Below are 13,577 nucleotides of genomic sequence, written 5' to 3'. Positions count from 1 at the left end.
CTCTCTTGTGATTTTTAATGCACAATAAATATTCAACATTCTCTTTTGAGACTCCGCCTCAGACTCTTATCATTTGGCACTAAAAGCTAAACATTGTCACCGATATGGCTGTCCGCAACATGTCATTAATTGTGTGCAAGAGGTCGATCAGTTAGCCACATTAGCGTGAGCTAGGTTAGCGTTAGGTAACGTTAGATGGAAATACAAACAATGTAACGTTACTGATGAAAAAGTGATTTACCTTGGAATAGTCCTGTGCCAACTTGCTGTACTTTGCTTGCAGGTCTGCAGCCATTATTGCTGGATTATGAATAGCACCAACTTTAGCCAATGTAGCATTAAAGCTAAAACTAGCTTTCGGTTAGCGCTTCAGCTAATGCTAAATAACACCAGCAAGCGAACACAGAGCTCCCCGTCAACACCCCTCTCTCGGGACAATGGCATTTAAGAAAGTATCTGCTGTTAAAATGACAAACAGCATTGACACTTTAATTCACGGTCGATTTAAAAACACGTGTGTTTTATAATGCTCACTCAGCAGACCGCAGTGTTGTTGATAAATTACGTCATATGGTATCGGAGCGTAGAATTAGAGGGTACTTGCCGATACCAGCATTTTAGGCAGTATCGGCGGCATTTCCGATACTGGTATCGGTATCGGAACAACTCTACTTATCAGTACACAATGTCTTGTAAAAAAATTAAATAAGATAAAACCTCTACTCTATACTCTCTGCATTTATTGCACTTTTATACTTTTTTGTTCACGAAAATGTATCTTATAGGCTTCGACTTGAGGACCTTCATTTTGAAAATGTCTGACCCAGAAGTCCAATGATTCAGCTGTTTGCTTTGCTTGACGCTTCCACGGAGCTACAAACCATTCCTATAGGGAGAAGTCTGCCTTGTTTGTCTGTTGATTAGTCTCAATTGTCCTGATCGTTGTAATTTTGGGACTACAGTCTGTGGCACAGAAGGATCTGATATTTATTTTCTTTTGAATAAGTAATCTATATGTTTTAATGCCACTACAAGCGAGGACACGCACTAGAGAGAGAGCGAGAGAGAGAGAGAGAGAGAGAGAAAGAGAGAGAGAGATAGGCCTTTCTACAGAGAGCATCCGTCTGTCTGTCTCTGCGTCTCTCTGTCTCTCTCTCACACCTCTCCCTCCTGGTGTAGGTGCCGCATTATGTTCGGCCTCGCAGATCAGTTCGGGGGATGTTATTCAGTTGAGCTGCATAGCAAACGTGCAACGTTTATCACGCTGTACCGAAGATCATCTGCTGTATGTGGTTTTATGGCAATAGCATCAAATTTGTAGCTGTGTAAAGATAGCTAATTAAGCTTAAGCTTAAATAGGACTTCCTGTGGAGAAGTATGTTTTGCCTTCAAAATAAAAGCACCAGGCAAGACAATTCATGTTAGAAAGCTAGTAGAAAGGCATACCGGTGGGGCCACTCAAAATCTAGGAGTTTACTTGGGCCCGTGAACCATTATGATAGTGCTAGACAAACTCAAGTGATGAAGACAAACTGTTTAATTCTCATATAACGTTAATTCCATTCGTTCCACCATTTCATGTCAGCTAGTTCAGTCACTCGTTGACAGATGTGACGCTATCGGCGTGAAGCCACATACAGCCAATGAATCTTCAGTACAGCGTGATAAACGTTTGATGTTTGCTATGCGACTCAACAGAAAAACAAATTGATCTGCAAGGCTGAACATATCCGGTAGTATACCTTCACCTGCAATGAAGTGAATGTGTTACTTATAATCTATTTTTCAGACCTACACCATTACTACCAGAGGGCAGAGCGTAAGTGTGTGTGTGTGTGTGTGTGTGTGTGTGTGTGTGTGTGTGTGTGTGTGTGTGTGTGTGTGTTTTGTGAGACAGGGAACAGAAAGAGCAAACAGAGGCTGGGAGGATGAGAAGTGAAAAGTGAACAGAGAATGAGAAAAAGATAAAAAAAATGTAAGTTTAGAAAGAAAGAATGATCATTAGAAAGATAGATAGAAACAAAGAGGGGGAGAGAGATTAGGGCTGGGCGATATGACGATATTATATAAATATCAGGTACAGTTAATTAACGATACACTTTTTTAACGTATCGTGGATATCGTGATGTTTTGCCCAAGAGGATTGTGTCGCGTCAATCTGGTCCACCCCGTTCAAACTTTTGAACAACGCCGCTCCCACACACACACTACTGCATCAAAGTTAGTACTTATTAACAAAGGCATTCGTTTTGTGGCATTAACGTTATATAGTTACACGTTATATAGTTATCAGCGTATTTACCCAAACATACAGTAGCAACGTCCGATGACGACATAGATAGCAAGCGTTACTGTTCATATCTCAGTCCGTGCCGAGTTGTGCGTGCCCATTCTGCGGTCTGTTAATAAAGTTTTCAATCAGACAGATGTATGGAAAGGCTTTTATTATAACATTTGTTGCAGTAAAATCATTATGCCTCGTTGTCATGCTGCGGTGCGCTAGTAATCACTCGTCGGCTGCGGTGAGCTGTTGTTGTTGTCGTTGAGCTGAGCTCTCGTTAAAATCAATGGAGGGCATTCAGGAATGTAAAAAAATAATAGCGCTTGCCGATTGGTGCTAAGAACAGCAGGGCGGGTACAAGCGGTGTGACGTAATTGGCAGACTCGACTGTCAATCAAAATTATTCTGTTGCCGGCTGAATGATTGAATGAATGAAAACGTTATTAACGATTGCAGAATGGGTACAATACAGTACAGCTCAATACAACAACAGTGGACTGACTGGAGGATGAAGACCAGAAAAAGACTTTCGGCTTTTTTACATAAGGGTCCTCCATTTTCAATTCATCAAAACATTTAGAGACATACAAATATACAGTAGTTTCATAAAAATGCTAAAATCCTATTGATTGATTGATTGATTTAAAACTGTATTAACATATTGCAGAATGGGTACAGTACAGCTCAATACACACAATTGTTAAGGGGATGCAGACCAGAGAAAGACTTTCGTCTTGTTTACATCAGGGTCCCCCATTTTCAATTCATCATATTTCATATCTAAATCATATAATATCTCATTGCTAAATATATGCAATATATAATCTAATAATCCAATAATCGAAATCTAATATATAATATAAAAATGCTAAATGCATGGGTATTTTATTTTGTCTTTAATGTTAGCTTGCAAACTCAAATACTGTCTTGGTAAGCCTCATAATGAATTGTTTGGGGTAAAAAAAGAAAAACATCGTGATGCGTATCGTGTATCGCCGAAAGGTCAGAAAATATGGTGATATCATATTTAGGCCATATCGCCCCCCAGCCCTAAGAGAGATGCAGATGGAGAAAGAGAGACCAAGGGACCAGGGAGAGAGACGGCATGAAAGAACGAGGTAGAGCGAGAGCGACAGAGAGATAGACGCAGAGAGCGAGAGAGATGCAGAGAGAGAGAGACCTAGAGAGACAGTGGACTCTAGAGGTAGAGAGAGGGAGGGAGAGAGACCTAGAGAGACAGTGGACTCTAGAGGTAGAGAGAGAGAGGGAGGGAGGGTGACTCACGCTGCCAAAGTATTTATCCAGCAGCTCCACAAAGCGATGGATGACCTCCAGTGTAATCAACTCGTTGTCCTGCTCCTCTACCGCACAGCAGAAATACAGACTGGCATACCTGCGCGCACACACACACACACACACACGCACACGGCACGCACACACACACACACACGCACACGGCACGCACACACACACGTGAGACAAAGAGAAACGGTGTTGCTCTCTTGCTGTGATCATGTTGTCTGTTTGCTATTATTTTTGTGTGTGTCTCCTGTAATCACACCATAGCTTTACACAAACACACACACACAAGAAACATAACAGAACACACCGCGTATGCGCACGCATGTACACACGCGCGCACCCGCCCCCACACATGCAGAAAAGAGAGCGGCTATCGTTATCACGCCAAATTAAGGTGTAAAATTGACCTCTTTTGTCCCATAACCCCCATTCAGTCAACAGACAATGGCTAATTACAGCATCCATCAAACACGGCAGCTAGATGACACACACACGCACGGTAAGCCTTCCTCATCGGAAAAACAGTAGGATCATTGTGTTCCATTCTCTATGTACCGTATTGTGGCAGCATGACTAACAATTAGCCTGATACATAACTACTGCAGGGTTAAGCACATTACTATCATTGTTACAAAGGATCAGATTAAACCGAATATATATATTTATTTATTGATATATATTGCATAGTATTTGTATATCGTTTGATGTCCCCTGTATATTCCTTGTACATATACACGGAATATCCCTTTAGCCCAGACCATAATAGTTCATTCTCCTATTGGACAGCGGTCCACCGGCGCCAGGGACCGGCCTCCGGAGCCAGGTTCAAAGTCACCGTCAAGATGTGTCTGGACAAGCCCGGCCTTGCCCAGGGATACGCGACAGAAGTGAGAGTGGAACTAGTTTGTTCACCGTGCGTATAAATACGGCGCAGGTGAATGTAGAAGCCCCTTACCTCCGTACCCTTCGTCCTTAGTATGTTACCGATAAGTTGAAGCCTCACCCACGATACAACGTGCGGTGAAGTATGGCCTGTTTGGCCTCAGAATAGAGCATCGAGACCGCGTGCGAATTAATAACTGAATTGTCAGAGTTTGGCGCTATACCGTCGAGTGCGACATATTTCTATTAAGTCTTTAATAGTCTATTTGTGTATAGTGTATCGTGCGGTTAGAATTCTACAGTGACCAGCATCTCCAACGCTTTCTCGTATTAGCTAGAGTTCTTATCCAGGCTGGGCCGACCGCATGGCGCTTTCACCCGAGGAGACCTAGACGAGAGCCGTATGGACATGTACACTGGATTAATCTACCCGACGACTACATAGCCCTTTGCGGCTGGAATATATTTGCTTTGGTCCTGTGATTTATGGAGCGGATAATCGCCGACGCCTGCACGTGTTGGATTTACCCCGAGAGGAGTCAAGTCGAGTCGGCGCCCAGAGAGCCTGAGGCCGACTAACTTTCTTCCCTGTGGAGCTACAGTCTACAAGAGAACCAAGCTGTATTCGTCTGTGGATCAAGAGGCTACTGCACCGGCTTCTGTACCTGAAGTCTCCCTAGTCATCGTTGACCAGACGTCCTACTACCGACAGATCTTCTACCCCCCCCTGCTGGCTTACAACCAGTGGGAACCCCTTCCAGTATCTTCCGCTATATTACCAGTGTACCATAGATATAATTCCCTAAGATTCAGGTTGTATAATTACCTCCTGCGTAACCAGAGAATGGACATTCGTTATTGATTTGCCTACGCATACTCCTTTGCCTTACAAGTGCATTCAAAGAATAATGTAAAGTATCCTATGTACCTTTTGCTCCATTAAATACTTGATTAATACCTTTGACTGGAACCGATTTCATTGTGGGAAGTGTTCATCATATTCATATATCGTGTACTGTATGGCCAGTAATTAAAGTACATAAAGCGGTAGTGGTTTAATGATACCATACTTATCAATACAGTCAGGGAATTGTACCCCTCAGTTACAATTGGTCCTTCGAGCCGGATGGTAACTAGTGTAATATTAATATAGCGGTATTAATATTGACATGGCCTATGATGAACACTCCACAAAACGGTTCTCCTAAAGTAGATCGCCCGCAGCGTAGACGGCAGACACCTCAGTACTTAGAGGATTACGTTGCCAATATACTACCTAGCCTTCTACAGACTGTAAACGCGGAAAAAGTAGATAGTAAAATTATGTCCGACCCTATCGCCCAGGTTACCCCGCCAATAGAGGCCCTAGTGGGTTCTAATGTAACTGACCAAGCTCACGGTAGGGACCAGGAGGGACCTGACACGACTTTACCCCCCGCCAAGACCGAAGAAGTAGTCCCCGGAGAGCTCCAGGATAAAGACGGCTCTCCAGGGATGGAACTCTACCCGCTACAAGAAGAAGAGACCCCGGAGATGGATCTCCAGGACTCGCCACAGGAGAACAGATCTCCAACGAGTACTGCCAGGAGCGGATCACCTCAACCAGCGTCTTCCCCCAGCGGGGCGGACAAGATGCTGGCACAGGCAACGGAGCAGCAACGGAGCGACGAAGATCGTATACGTCTAGAGATTAGACGCCTTCAGACAGAAGAGAATATGGTAAGAGACCGGGCCGAAGCAGAGCGCGCCGCCGCCGAAGCAGAGCGCGCCGCCGCCGAAGCCCAGCGCGCCGCTGCCGGTGCCCAAAGAGAAGCAGAGCGCGCCGCCGCCGAAGCCCAGCGCGCCGCTGCCGGTGCCCAAAGAGAAGCAGAGCGCGACATCGCTCTCACCAAGCGCGAAGCCGAGCGCGACCGATTACAAGCGCAGATAATGGAGCAGCTGATCGCCAGGGCGACACCCCCTCCCTCCGCACGGGGTTCCAGGGCCTCGTCAAGACACGGGTCAAGGGCACCCTCCCCTACCCGATCAAACGACCCTGAGCCCGACCACCAGAGAGAGCCTATACCCCCCTCCGAACTCCTTCCCCGACCGGTCCACGCGAGGAAGAAACGGTCTACACCGCGGAGAGGCTAAATAGACGACTACAGGATCTAGAGGACCTGCCAGAACAAGAAGAAGAGGGAGAGGAGGAGAGTCAAGCCTGACAGCAGCACAGAACTCCACAGGACCAGGAGGTCCAGTACAGCCCAGGCTCTACCCCCGCGGCTCTGCGCTACAGACCCCCGACTCAATTCACGGGTGAGCTTGACGCACGACCAGCCCCGAGGAATAGCACCTGGATACGCGGGCCATGGTACCCAGCAGGTACCAGCCCACCAAGAGGCGTAAGAGGAGACTCGCCTAGGAGGCCTCTCTTCCAACGCTCACCGATGTGCCAGCCATCCATGGCATCATACATTGGCACACCGACGTTTCCGGACTTCACCCACGAGAACAGAGCACAGTACACCGAGCTACGAATGTGCTTAGAGACAATGATGTCCGATGTAGCAGACGAACCGTACAAGTATGCTATCCTACTGAAGCACCTCAAGGTGCCCCGAGCGCACAATATAGCGCTGGCCTACGCCACCTCTACTACCCCATACACAGCGGCTCTAGCAGCACTCGACCAAAGATATGGACGCATATGGGATTACGTAATACAAGAGATAAGGCATATCGACCGCCTACCCCCAGCCACAGACAATCGCTCACTAGATGACCTGTCTATCAAGGTACAATCCCTGGTAGGGATGCTGGGGGCGTAAAGAGAAAAGGGTATGCACGAACTGTACGCGAACTCTAATGTCGAGAGGATTTTAGAGAAGCTCCCGCCCGCCCGACAAGAGCGCTTCAGGCGGCAAAGAGACCACCGTGATCCTAACGGTCCCGAGCCATCCCTCCTAGACCTAGCCGACTTCCTAGCGAGAGAAGTCAACAGCCTACGGTTGGATACGTTCATGCGGAGCACCCCAAGCTCCAGAGAGGGACCTAGGAGAGCAAACGATGGCCGAAGATTGGTGACCGTCATGCACCAATCAGAACCAGTACCGAGCAGCAAGAACCACAGTACCCCCTCGATGAAAGAGAAGTGGAAGATGGTGTGCCCGTACTGCGAGAAAGAACACTGGTTGTCACAATGTGACACGTTCAAGAAGATGACCGCCGATGAAGTGGGTCAATGGATAAAGTCCAACCGACGCCGTTACCGATGTGCGCGCAGTCACATGGCAGCCGACTGCCGCTTAAAGAAGAGGTGTAGCCGGTGTGACGGAGCCCACCTAGATGTCCTACACGACAGTAACAGAAGAAAGCCCACACCCTCAAGCAGCACAAAGGCAAGTGTTATGTACATTGACCCCGCCAGCAGCGGGGGCGCCCGAGTGCTCTTAAAGGTGGTCCGCGTAACACTGAGTTACCAAGACAAGGTCATGGACACTTACGCCGTCCTTGACGACGGGTCAGAGAAGACCCTTCTCCTCGCATCCGCTGCGGCCCAGCTGGGGCTGCGGGGGAGCGAAAATCAGATGACGATTCGGACAATAAGAAGAGATCTAAAGACGATAAAGGGCGAGAATGTCTCCTTCACTATCGCAGCAAGCGGGCAGCCAGAGAGACGGTATAGGATTACTAATGCTTTCACCAGCCAAGAAATAGGCCTGTCGCAGTACACCTACCCCATCGCCAAGCTGATGGATAAATATGTGCACCTGCGTCAACTACCTATCCCGCTCATAGACGGTGCCACCCCGACCCTGCTGATAGGCTCCGACCATGCAGACCTCATCGTCCCGATTGACCGGGTCCACACAGGGCCCAGAGGCTGTCCTGCAGCAGTCGAGACCCGCCTAGGATGGACATTACAAGGCCCCCTCGCTAAGTCTCTTAACCGAACAGCAGCCACTAGCTGCCTCCACTCCAGAGTGACAGAAGACACCACCCTCCTACAGCATGTCGAGAGGCTATGGACACTAGAGACAATGCCCTTTAAGAACGAAAAGAAAGACATTCGTTCCAAGGAAGACATTTACGCCATAGCACTCCTCGAGCAAGGGACAAAGAGAGTCAAAGTCAACGGAGTGATGAGATACGCAACTCCACTCCTGAGGCGAGAGGGTATGCCTACCTTCCACGCCCCAAAAAAAGCGACGGAGCGGTATCTATTGAACACAGAGCGGCGCCTAGCCAGAGACCCCGCTCAGGAGACTGTGTACCGCGCTGAGATTAACAAGCTAATCACAGCGGGACACAAAGAAAATTGACTGGCGACGTCGTGCGCTGCTCCGCGCCTCCCTGATCAAAGACGGCTTTGATCTCCGGCAGCGGGCCAGCAGCGACCCCCCAGTATTGCGCAGCCTCCCCCCAGAGGACAAGCCCCTGCTGCGGTTCCTATGGAGAGAGAGGATCGGGGATGAGCAACCAGCCATCTATCAATGGGAAGTCCTCCCTTTCGGAACCACATGCAGCCCATGCTGTGCTACGTTTGCACTGCAAAAACACGTCGCAGAGGACCCAGCAGCTGATGAAGAGGTCCGAAAAAGTGTAGAAAATAGTTTCTACGTGGACAACTGTCTGCAAAGCGTCTCGACGCCAGAAGAAGCCGAGGCCCTTCTACTCAAGCTCCGCGCCTCCCTGATCAAAGGCGGCTTTGATCTCAGGCAGTGGGCCAGCAGCGACCCGCAAGTATTGCGCAGCCTCTCCCCCGAGGACAAGGCAGCAAGCAGCGAGACCTGGATGGCGACCATCCCAGGAGAAGCCCAAGAAATGACATTAGGACTAGTCTGGCGCTTCAAAACAGACTCGCTCCATTATAAACACACACCCCTGACCAAGGAGCAGGGAAGGTCGACTGCACTACCGACCACCAGACGGAGTGTATACAGAACACTCGCCAGACAATATGACCCGTTGGGATGTATTCTACCTTACACCACCAGGGCAAAGATGATTGTAAGAGCGTTATGGGACAAGGACCAGGGCTGGGACGACCCCATACCCGAACACCTTGCATCCACATGGAGAGAGTGGGAGACGGAACTCAGCTCACTCCCAGGTGTAAACATACGCCGCAGTTACTTCCCACCCACAGTGAGGCCGGAGACGTGCCAGATGGACCTGCACGTTTTCAGCGACGCCTCCGAAGTAGCCTACGGTTCGGTGGCCTACTTGCGTGCCCGAGAGGAGGGAGGAGAAATACATACTGCTTTCATCCTGGCTCGCTCAAGAATAGCCCCACGAAAGCAACAATCTATGCCGCGTCTAGAGCTCTGCGCAGCCCTAGCAGGAGCGCAACTCGCCACGTTAATCCAACGTGAACTCACCATTCCGGTGCAAAGAACAATCTTGTGGTCAGACTCCACGACAGTACTCACATGGATCCGGTCTGATTCGTGCAGATACAAGGTCTTCGTGGGAGTCAGAGTCACAGAGATTCAAGATTTAACAGAAGTAGCAAGCTGGAGGTATGTGGACACAAAACACAACCCAGCTGACGTCATCACCCGGGGAATGTCCCTGGATGACCTCACCCGTCACAACCTATACAGTGACGGGCCAGAGTTCCTCAAGCTCCCGGAAAAAGAGTGGCCTACACCCACCCCACGGGAAGCGAGTAAAGAGGAGGCAGAAAACAAGAAATCTATGTTCTGTGGATTGAACACACTCGTCTCCACAGACCCCGACATAGACGATTGCCTCACCCTAGAGAGTGCGCAGCTAAAGACATTCCTGTGGCACCACCCAGAGGTTCAGCTCACTACTGACATTACTGCAGCTGACTACGAAGAAGCGGAACTTCTTCTACTACAACGAGCCCAGAGAGACTCGTTCCCCGATGAGCTAGACTGTCTACAGGGAGCAAAGCCTGTCCCATCAGACAGCAGACTGCTCCACCTAGCCCCCGAGAGCGACGCCCATGGTCTCATCAGAGTGGGTGGTCGTCTGCGGAGAGCTCCAGACTTACCGGATGACGTCAAGTACCCGATAGTCTTAAACAGCCGACACAAGGTCACAGAGCTGATTATAAAGAAATACGACGAGAATGTGCATCACGCCGGGGCAGAGAGAGTCTTCGCGGAGATCAGACGTCGTTATTGGATACTGCAAGGGAGAGAAGCAGTGCGACGCTTCCAGCGAACCTGTCTAGACTGTCGTAAGTGGCGAGCGCAGCCCAGTATACCCCGGATGGCTGACCTACCTCCCTGTCGCCTCCGACTCGGCGACAAGCCCTTTCACTCCACCGGTATGGACTGTTTCGGCCCGCTGTATATAAAGAAAGGAAGAGGCACAGAGAAGCGGTGGGGTATTGTATTCAAATGCATGACCACCCGAGCGATGCATATAGAACTCCTTCCAACCATGAGCACGGACTCATTCCTTATGGCCTTCCGAAGATTCACATTGCGGAAAGGTAAACCGTCTATATTGTTGTCTGATCACGGGACAAACTTCAAAGGCGGAGAAAGAGAGCTGAGAGAGAGCTTCCAAGCTATGGGCCCAGAACTTAAGACCCACCTCGCTCCATACCAGATTGACTTCCAGTTTAATCCCCCGAACGCACCTCACTTCGGTGGAACCTGGGAACGAGAAGTACGTTCAATAAAGACAGCCCTGTACGCCGTGCTTGGGGCCCAGACCGTGGCGGAAGAAGTCTTAATGACAGTCCTCACGGAGATCGAGGGAGTATTGAACTCAAAGCCCCTCGGTTACGTCTCAAGTGATGTAGCAGATGTCGACCCAGTCACCCCCAACACACTCTTGATGGGGCGGCTGGACCCCGCGCTACCACAGACAATGTACAGGCCTGAAGAAGCGAACGGCCGAAGAATGTGGAGGTACAGTCAAGTACTGGCTGACAAGTTTTGGAACAGCTTCCTACTCCACTACCTACCGTCTCTACAGACCCGCCAGAAATGGGTGAAAGAGAGAGACAATTTGACAGAAGGAACAGTCGTCATGATTATCGACCAGTCACTACCCCGAGCTATGTGGCCGGCCGGCCGCGTAAGCAAAGTGATCACCGGTGCCGACGGAAAGGTCCGAGCAGCCGAAGTGCTCGTCCAAGGGCGGACCTACACCCGACCCGTGGCAAGGCTAATAGAACTGCCAAGGCTCCCCGATACCATCGATGACGACCATGACCCCATGACTTTGTGAACTGACAGACCCCTCACAACAGACATTGAGTAGAGGACAGTGCGGTTAATCTGTCTCTGCTTAGCTAATTAGGTGGGACTAATTAGGGGGCGGCTGTTACAAAGGATCAGATTAAACCGAATATATATATTTATTTATTGATATATATTGCATAGTATTTGTATATCGTTTGATATCCCCTGTATATTCCTTGTACATATACACGGAATATCCCTTTAGCCCAGACCATAATAGTTCATTCTCCTATTGGACAGCGGTCCACCGGCGCCAGGGACCGGCCTCCGGAGCCAGGTTCAAAGTCACCGTCAAGATGTGTCTGGACAAGCCCGGCCTTGCCCAGGGATACGCGACAGAAGTGAGAGTGGAACTAGTTTGTTCACCGTGCGTATAAATACGGCGCAGGTGAATGTAGAAGCCCCTTACCTCCGTACCCTTCGTCCTTAGTATGTTACCGATAAGTTGAAGCCTCACCCACGATACAACGTGCGGTGAAGTATGGCCTGTTTGGCCTCAGAATAGAGCATCGAGACCGCGTGCGAATTAATAACTGAATTGTCAGAGTTTGGCGCTATACCGTCGAGTGCGACATATTTCTATTAAGTCTTTAATAGTCTATTTGTGTATAGTGTATCGTGCGGTTAGAATTCTACAGTGACCAGCATCTCCAACGCTTTCTCGTATTAGCTAGAGTTCTTATCCAGGCTGGGCCGACCGCATGGCGCTTTCACCCGAGGAGACCTAGACGAGAGCCGTATGGACATGTACACTGGATTAATCTACCCGACGACTACATAGCCCTTTGCGGCTGGAATATATTTGCTTTGGTCCTGTGATTTATGGAGCGGATAATCGCAGACGCCTGCACGTGTTGGATTTACCCCGAGAGGAGTCAAGTCGAGTCGGCGCCCAGAGAGCCTGAGGCCGACTAGCTTTCTTCCCTGTGGAGCTACAGTCTACAAGAGAACCAAGCTGTATTCGTCTGTGGATCAAGAGGCTACTGCACCGGCTTCTGTACCTGAAGTCTCCCTAGTCATCGTTGACCAGACGTCCTACTACCGACAGATCTTCTACCCCCCCCCTGCTGGCTTACAACCAGTGGGAACCCCTTCCAGTATCTTCCGCTATATTACCAGTGTACCATAGATATAATTCCCTAAGATTCAGGTTGTATAATTACCTCCTGCGTAACCAGAGAATGGACATTCGTTATTGATTTGCCTACGCATACTCCTTTGCCTTACAAGTGCATTCAAAGAATAATGTAAAGTATCCTATGTACCTTTTGCTCCATTAAATACTTGATTAATACCTTTGACTGGAACCGATTTCATTGTGGGAAGTGTTCATCATATCCATATATCGTGTACTGTATGGCCAGTAATTAAAGTACATAAAGCGGTAGTGGTTTAATGATACCATACTTATCAATACAGTCAGGGAATTGTACCCCTCAGTTACAATCATAATTAACCTTTTGTGTATTTATTTATTTTAAAAATAGTCTGATTGGTCATCTAGAAGCTAGGAATGTTTTCATTCTCTAGTCTAGTGGATGGTTTAAAAAAAATATTCGCCATATTTAGTTTACATTGGTAACATTGGTAAACACTGGAGAGAAACAGGGCTATATTCGGACTGGGTTATGAAAGTATAGCTTATTTCCTATCGACAAATCCAGCTCTTCTAGAATGTATGGATGAATATACCCCACATATGGTCAAAAAATAACATTCGGATTGAAGCTTTAAACTTCATCAGGTACAGAGATTAATATTGACAATAACTCAAGAGCTGAACTTGACCTGCAGTAGTATTTGGTAACCATAGATCTATATTCTGCCTGAAACTTGTGTTCAAATAGCTAAGAGAAACGGATGTCTGTTACCTTGGGTTAAGGAATTTAGTAACTAATCAA

At 48.4% G+C, this 13,577-nt stretch overlaps 1 protein-coding gene across 1 annotated transcript in view; it reads right to left on the bottom strand.

The window, feature by feature from the left end:
• Window positions 1-13,577, bottom strand: part of ap1s1 (adaptor related protein complex 1 subunit sigma 1) — a 133,626-nt gene that overhangs the window by 20,032 nt on the left and 100,017 nt on the right. The window contains exon 3 of the mRNA XM_084327418.1: window positions 3,566-3,674. Coding sequence (XP_084183544.1) covers window positions 3,566-3,674 — 109 coding nt within the window. The remainder of the gene's footprint in view (window positions 1-3,565; window positions 3,675-13,577) is intronic.

Source organism: Notolepis coatsorum, assembly GCF_963971535.1.
Source record: "Notolepis coatsorum genome assembly, chromosome: 13".
Taxonomy (NCBI): Eukaryota; Metazoa; Chordata; class Actinopteri; order Aulopiformes; family Paralepididae; genus Notolepis; species Notolepis coatsorum.
Note: the sequence above shows the minus strand (reverse complement) of the source record. Positions and strands in the feature narration are given on the sequence as shown.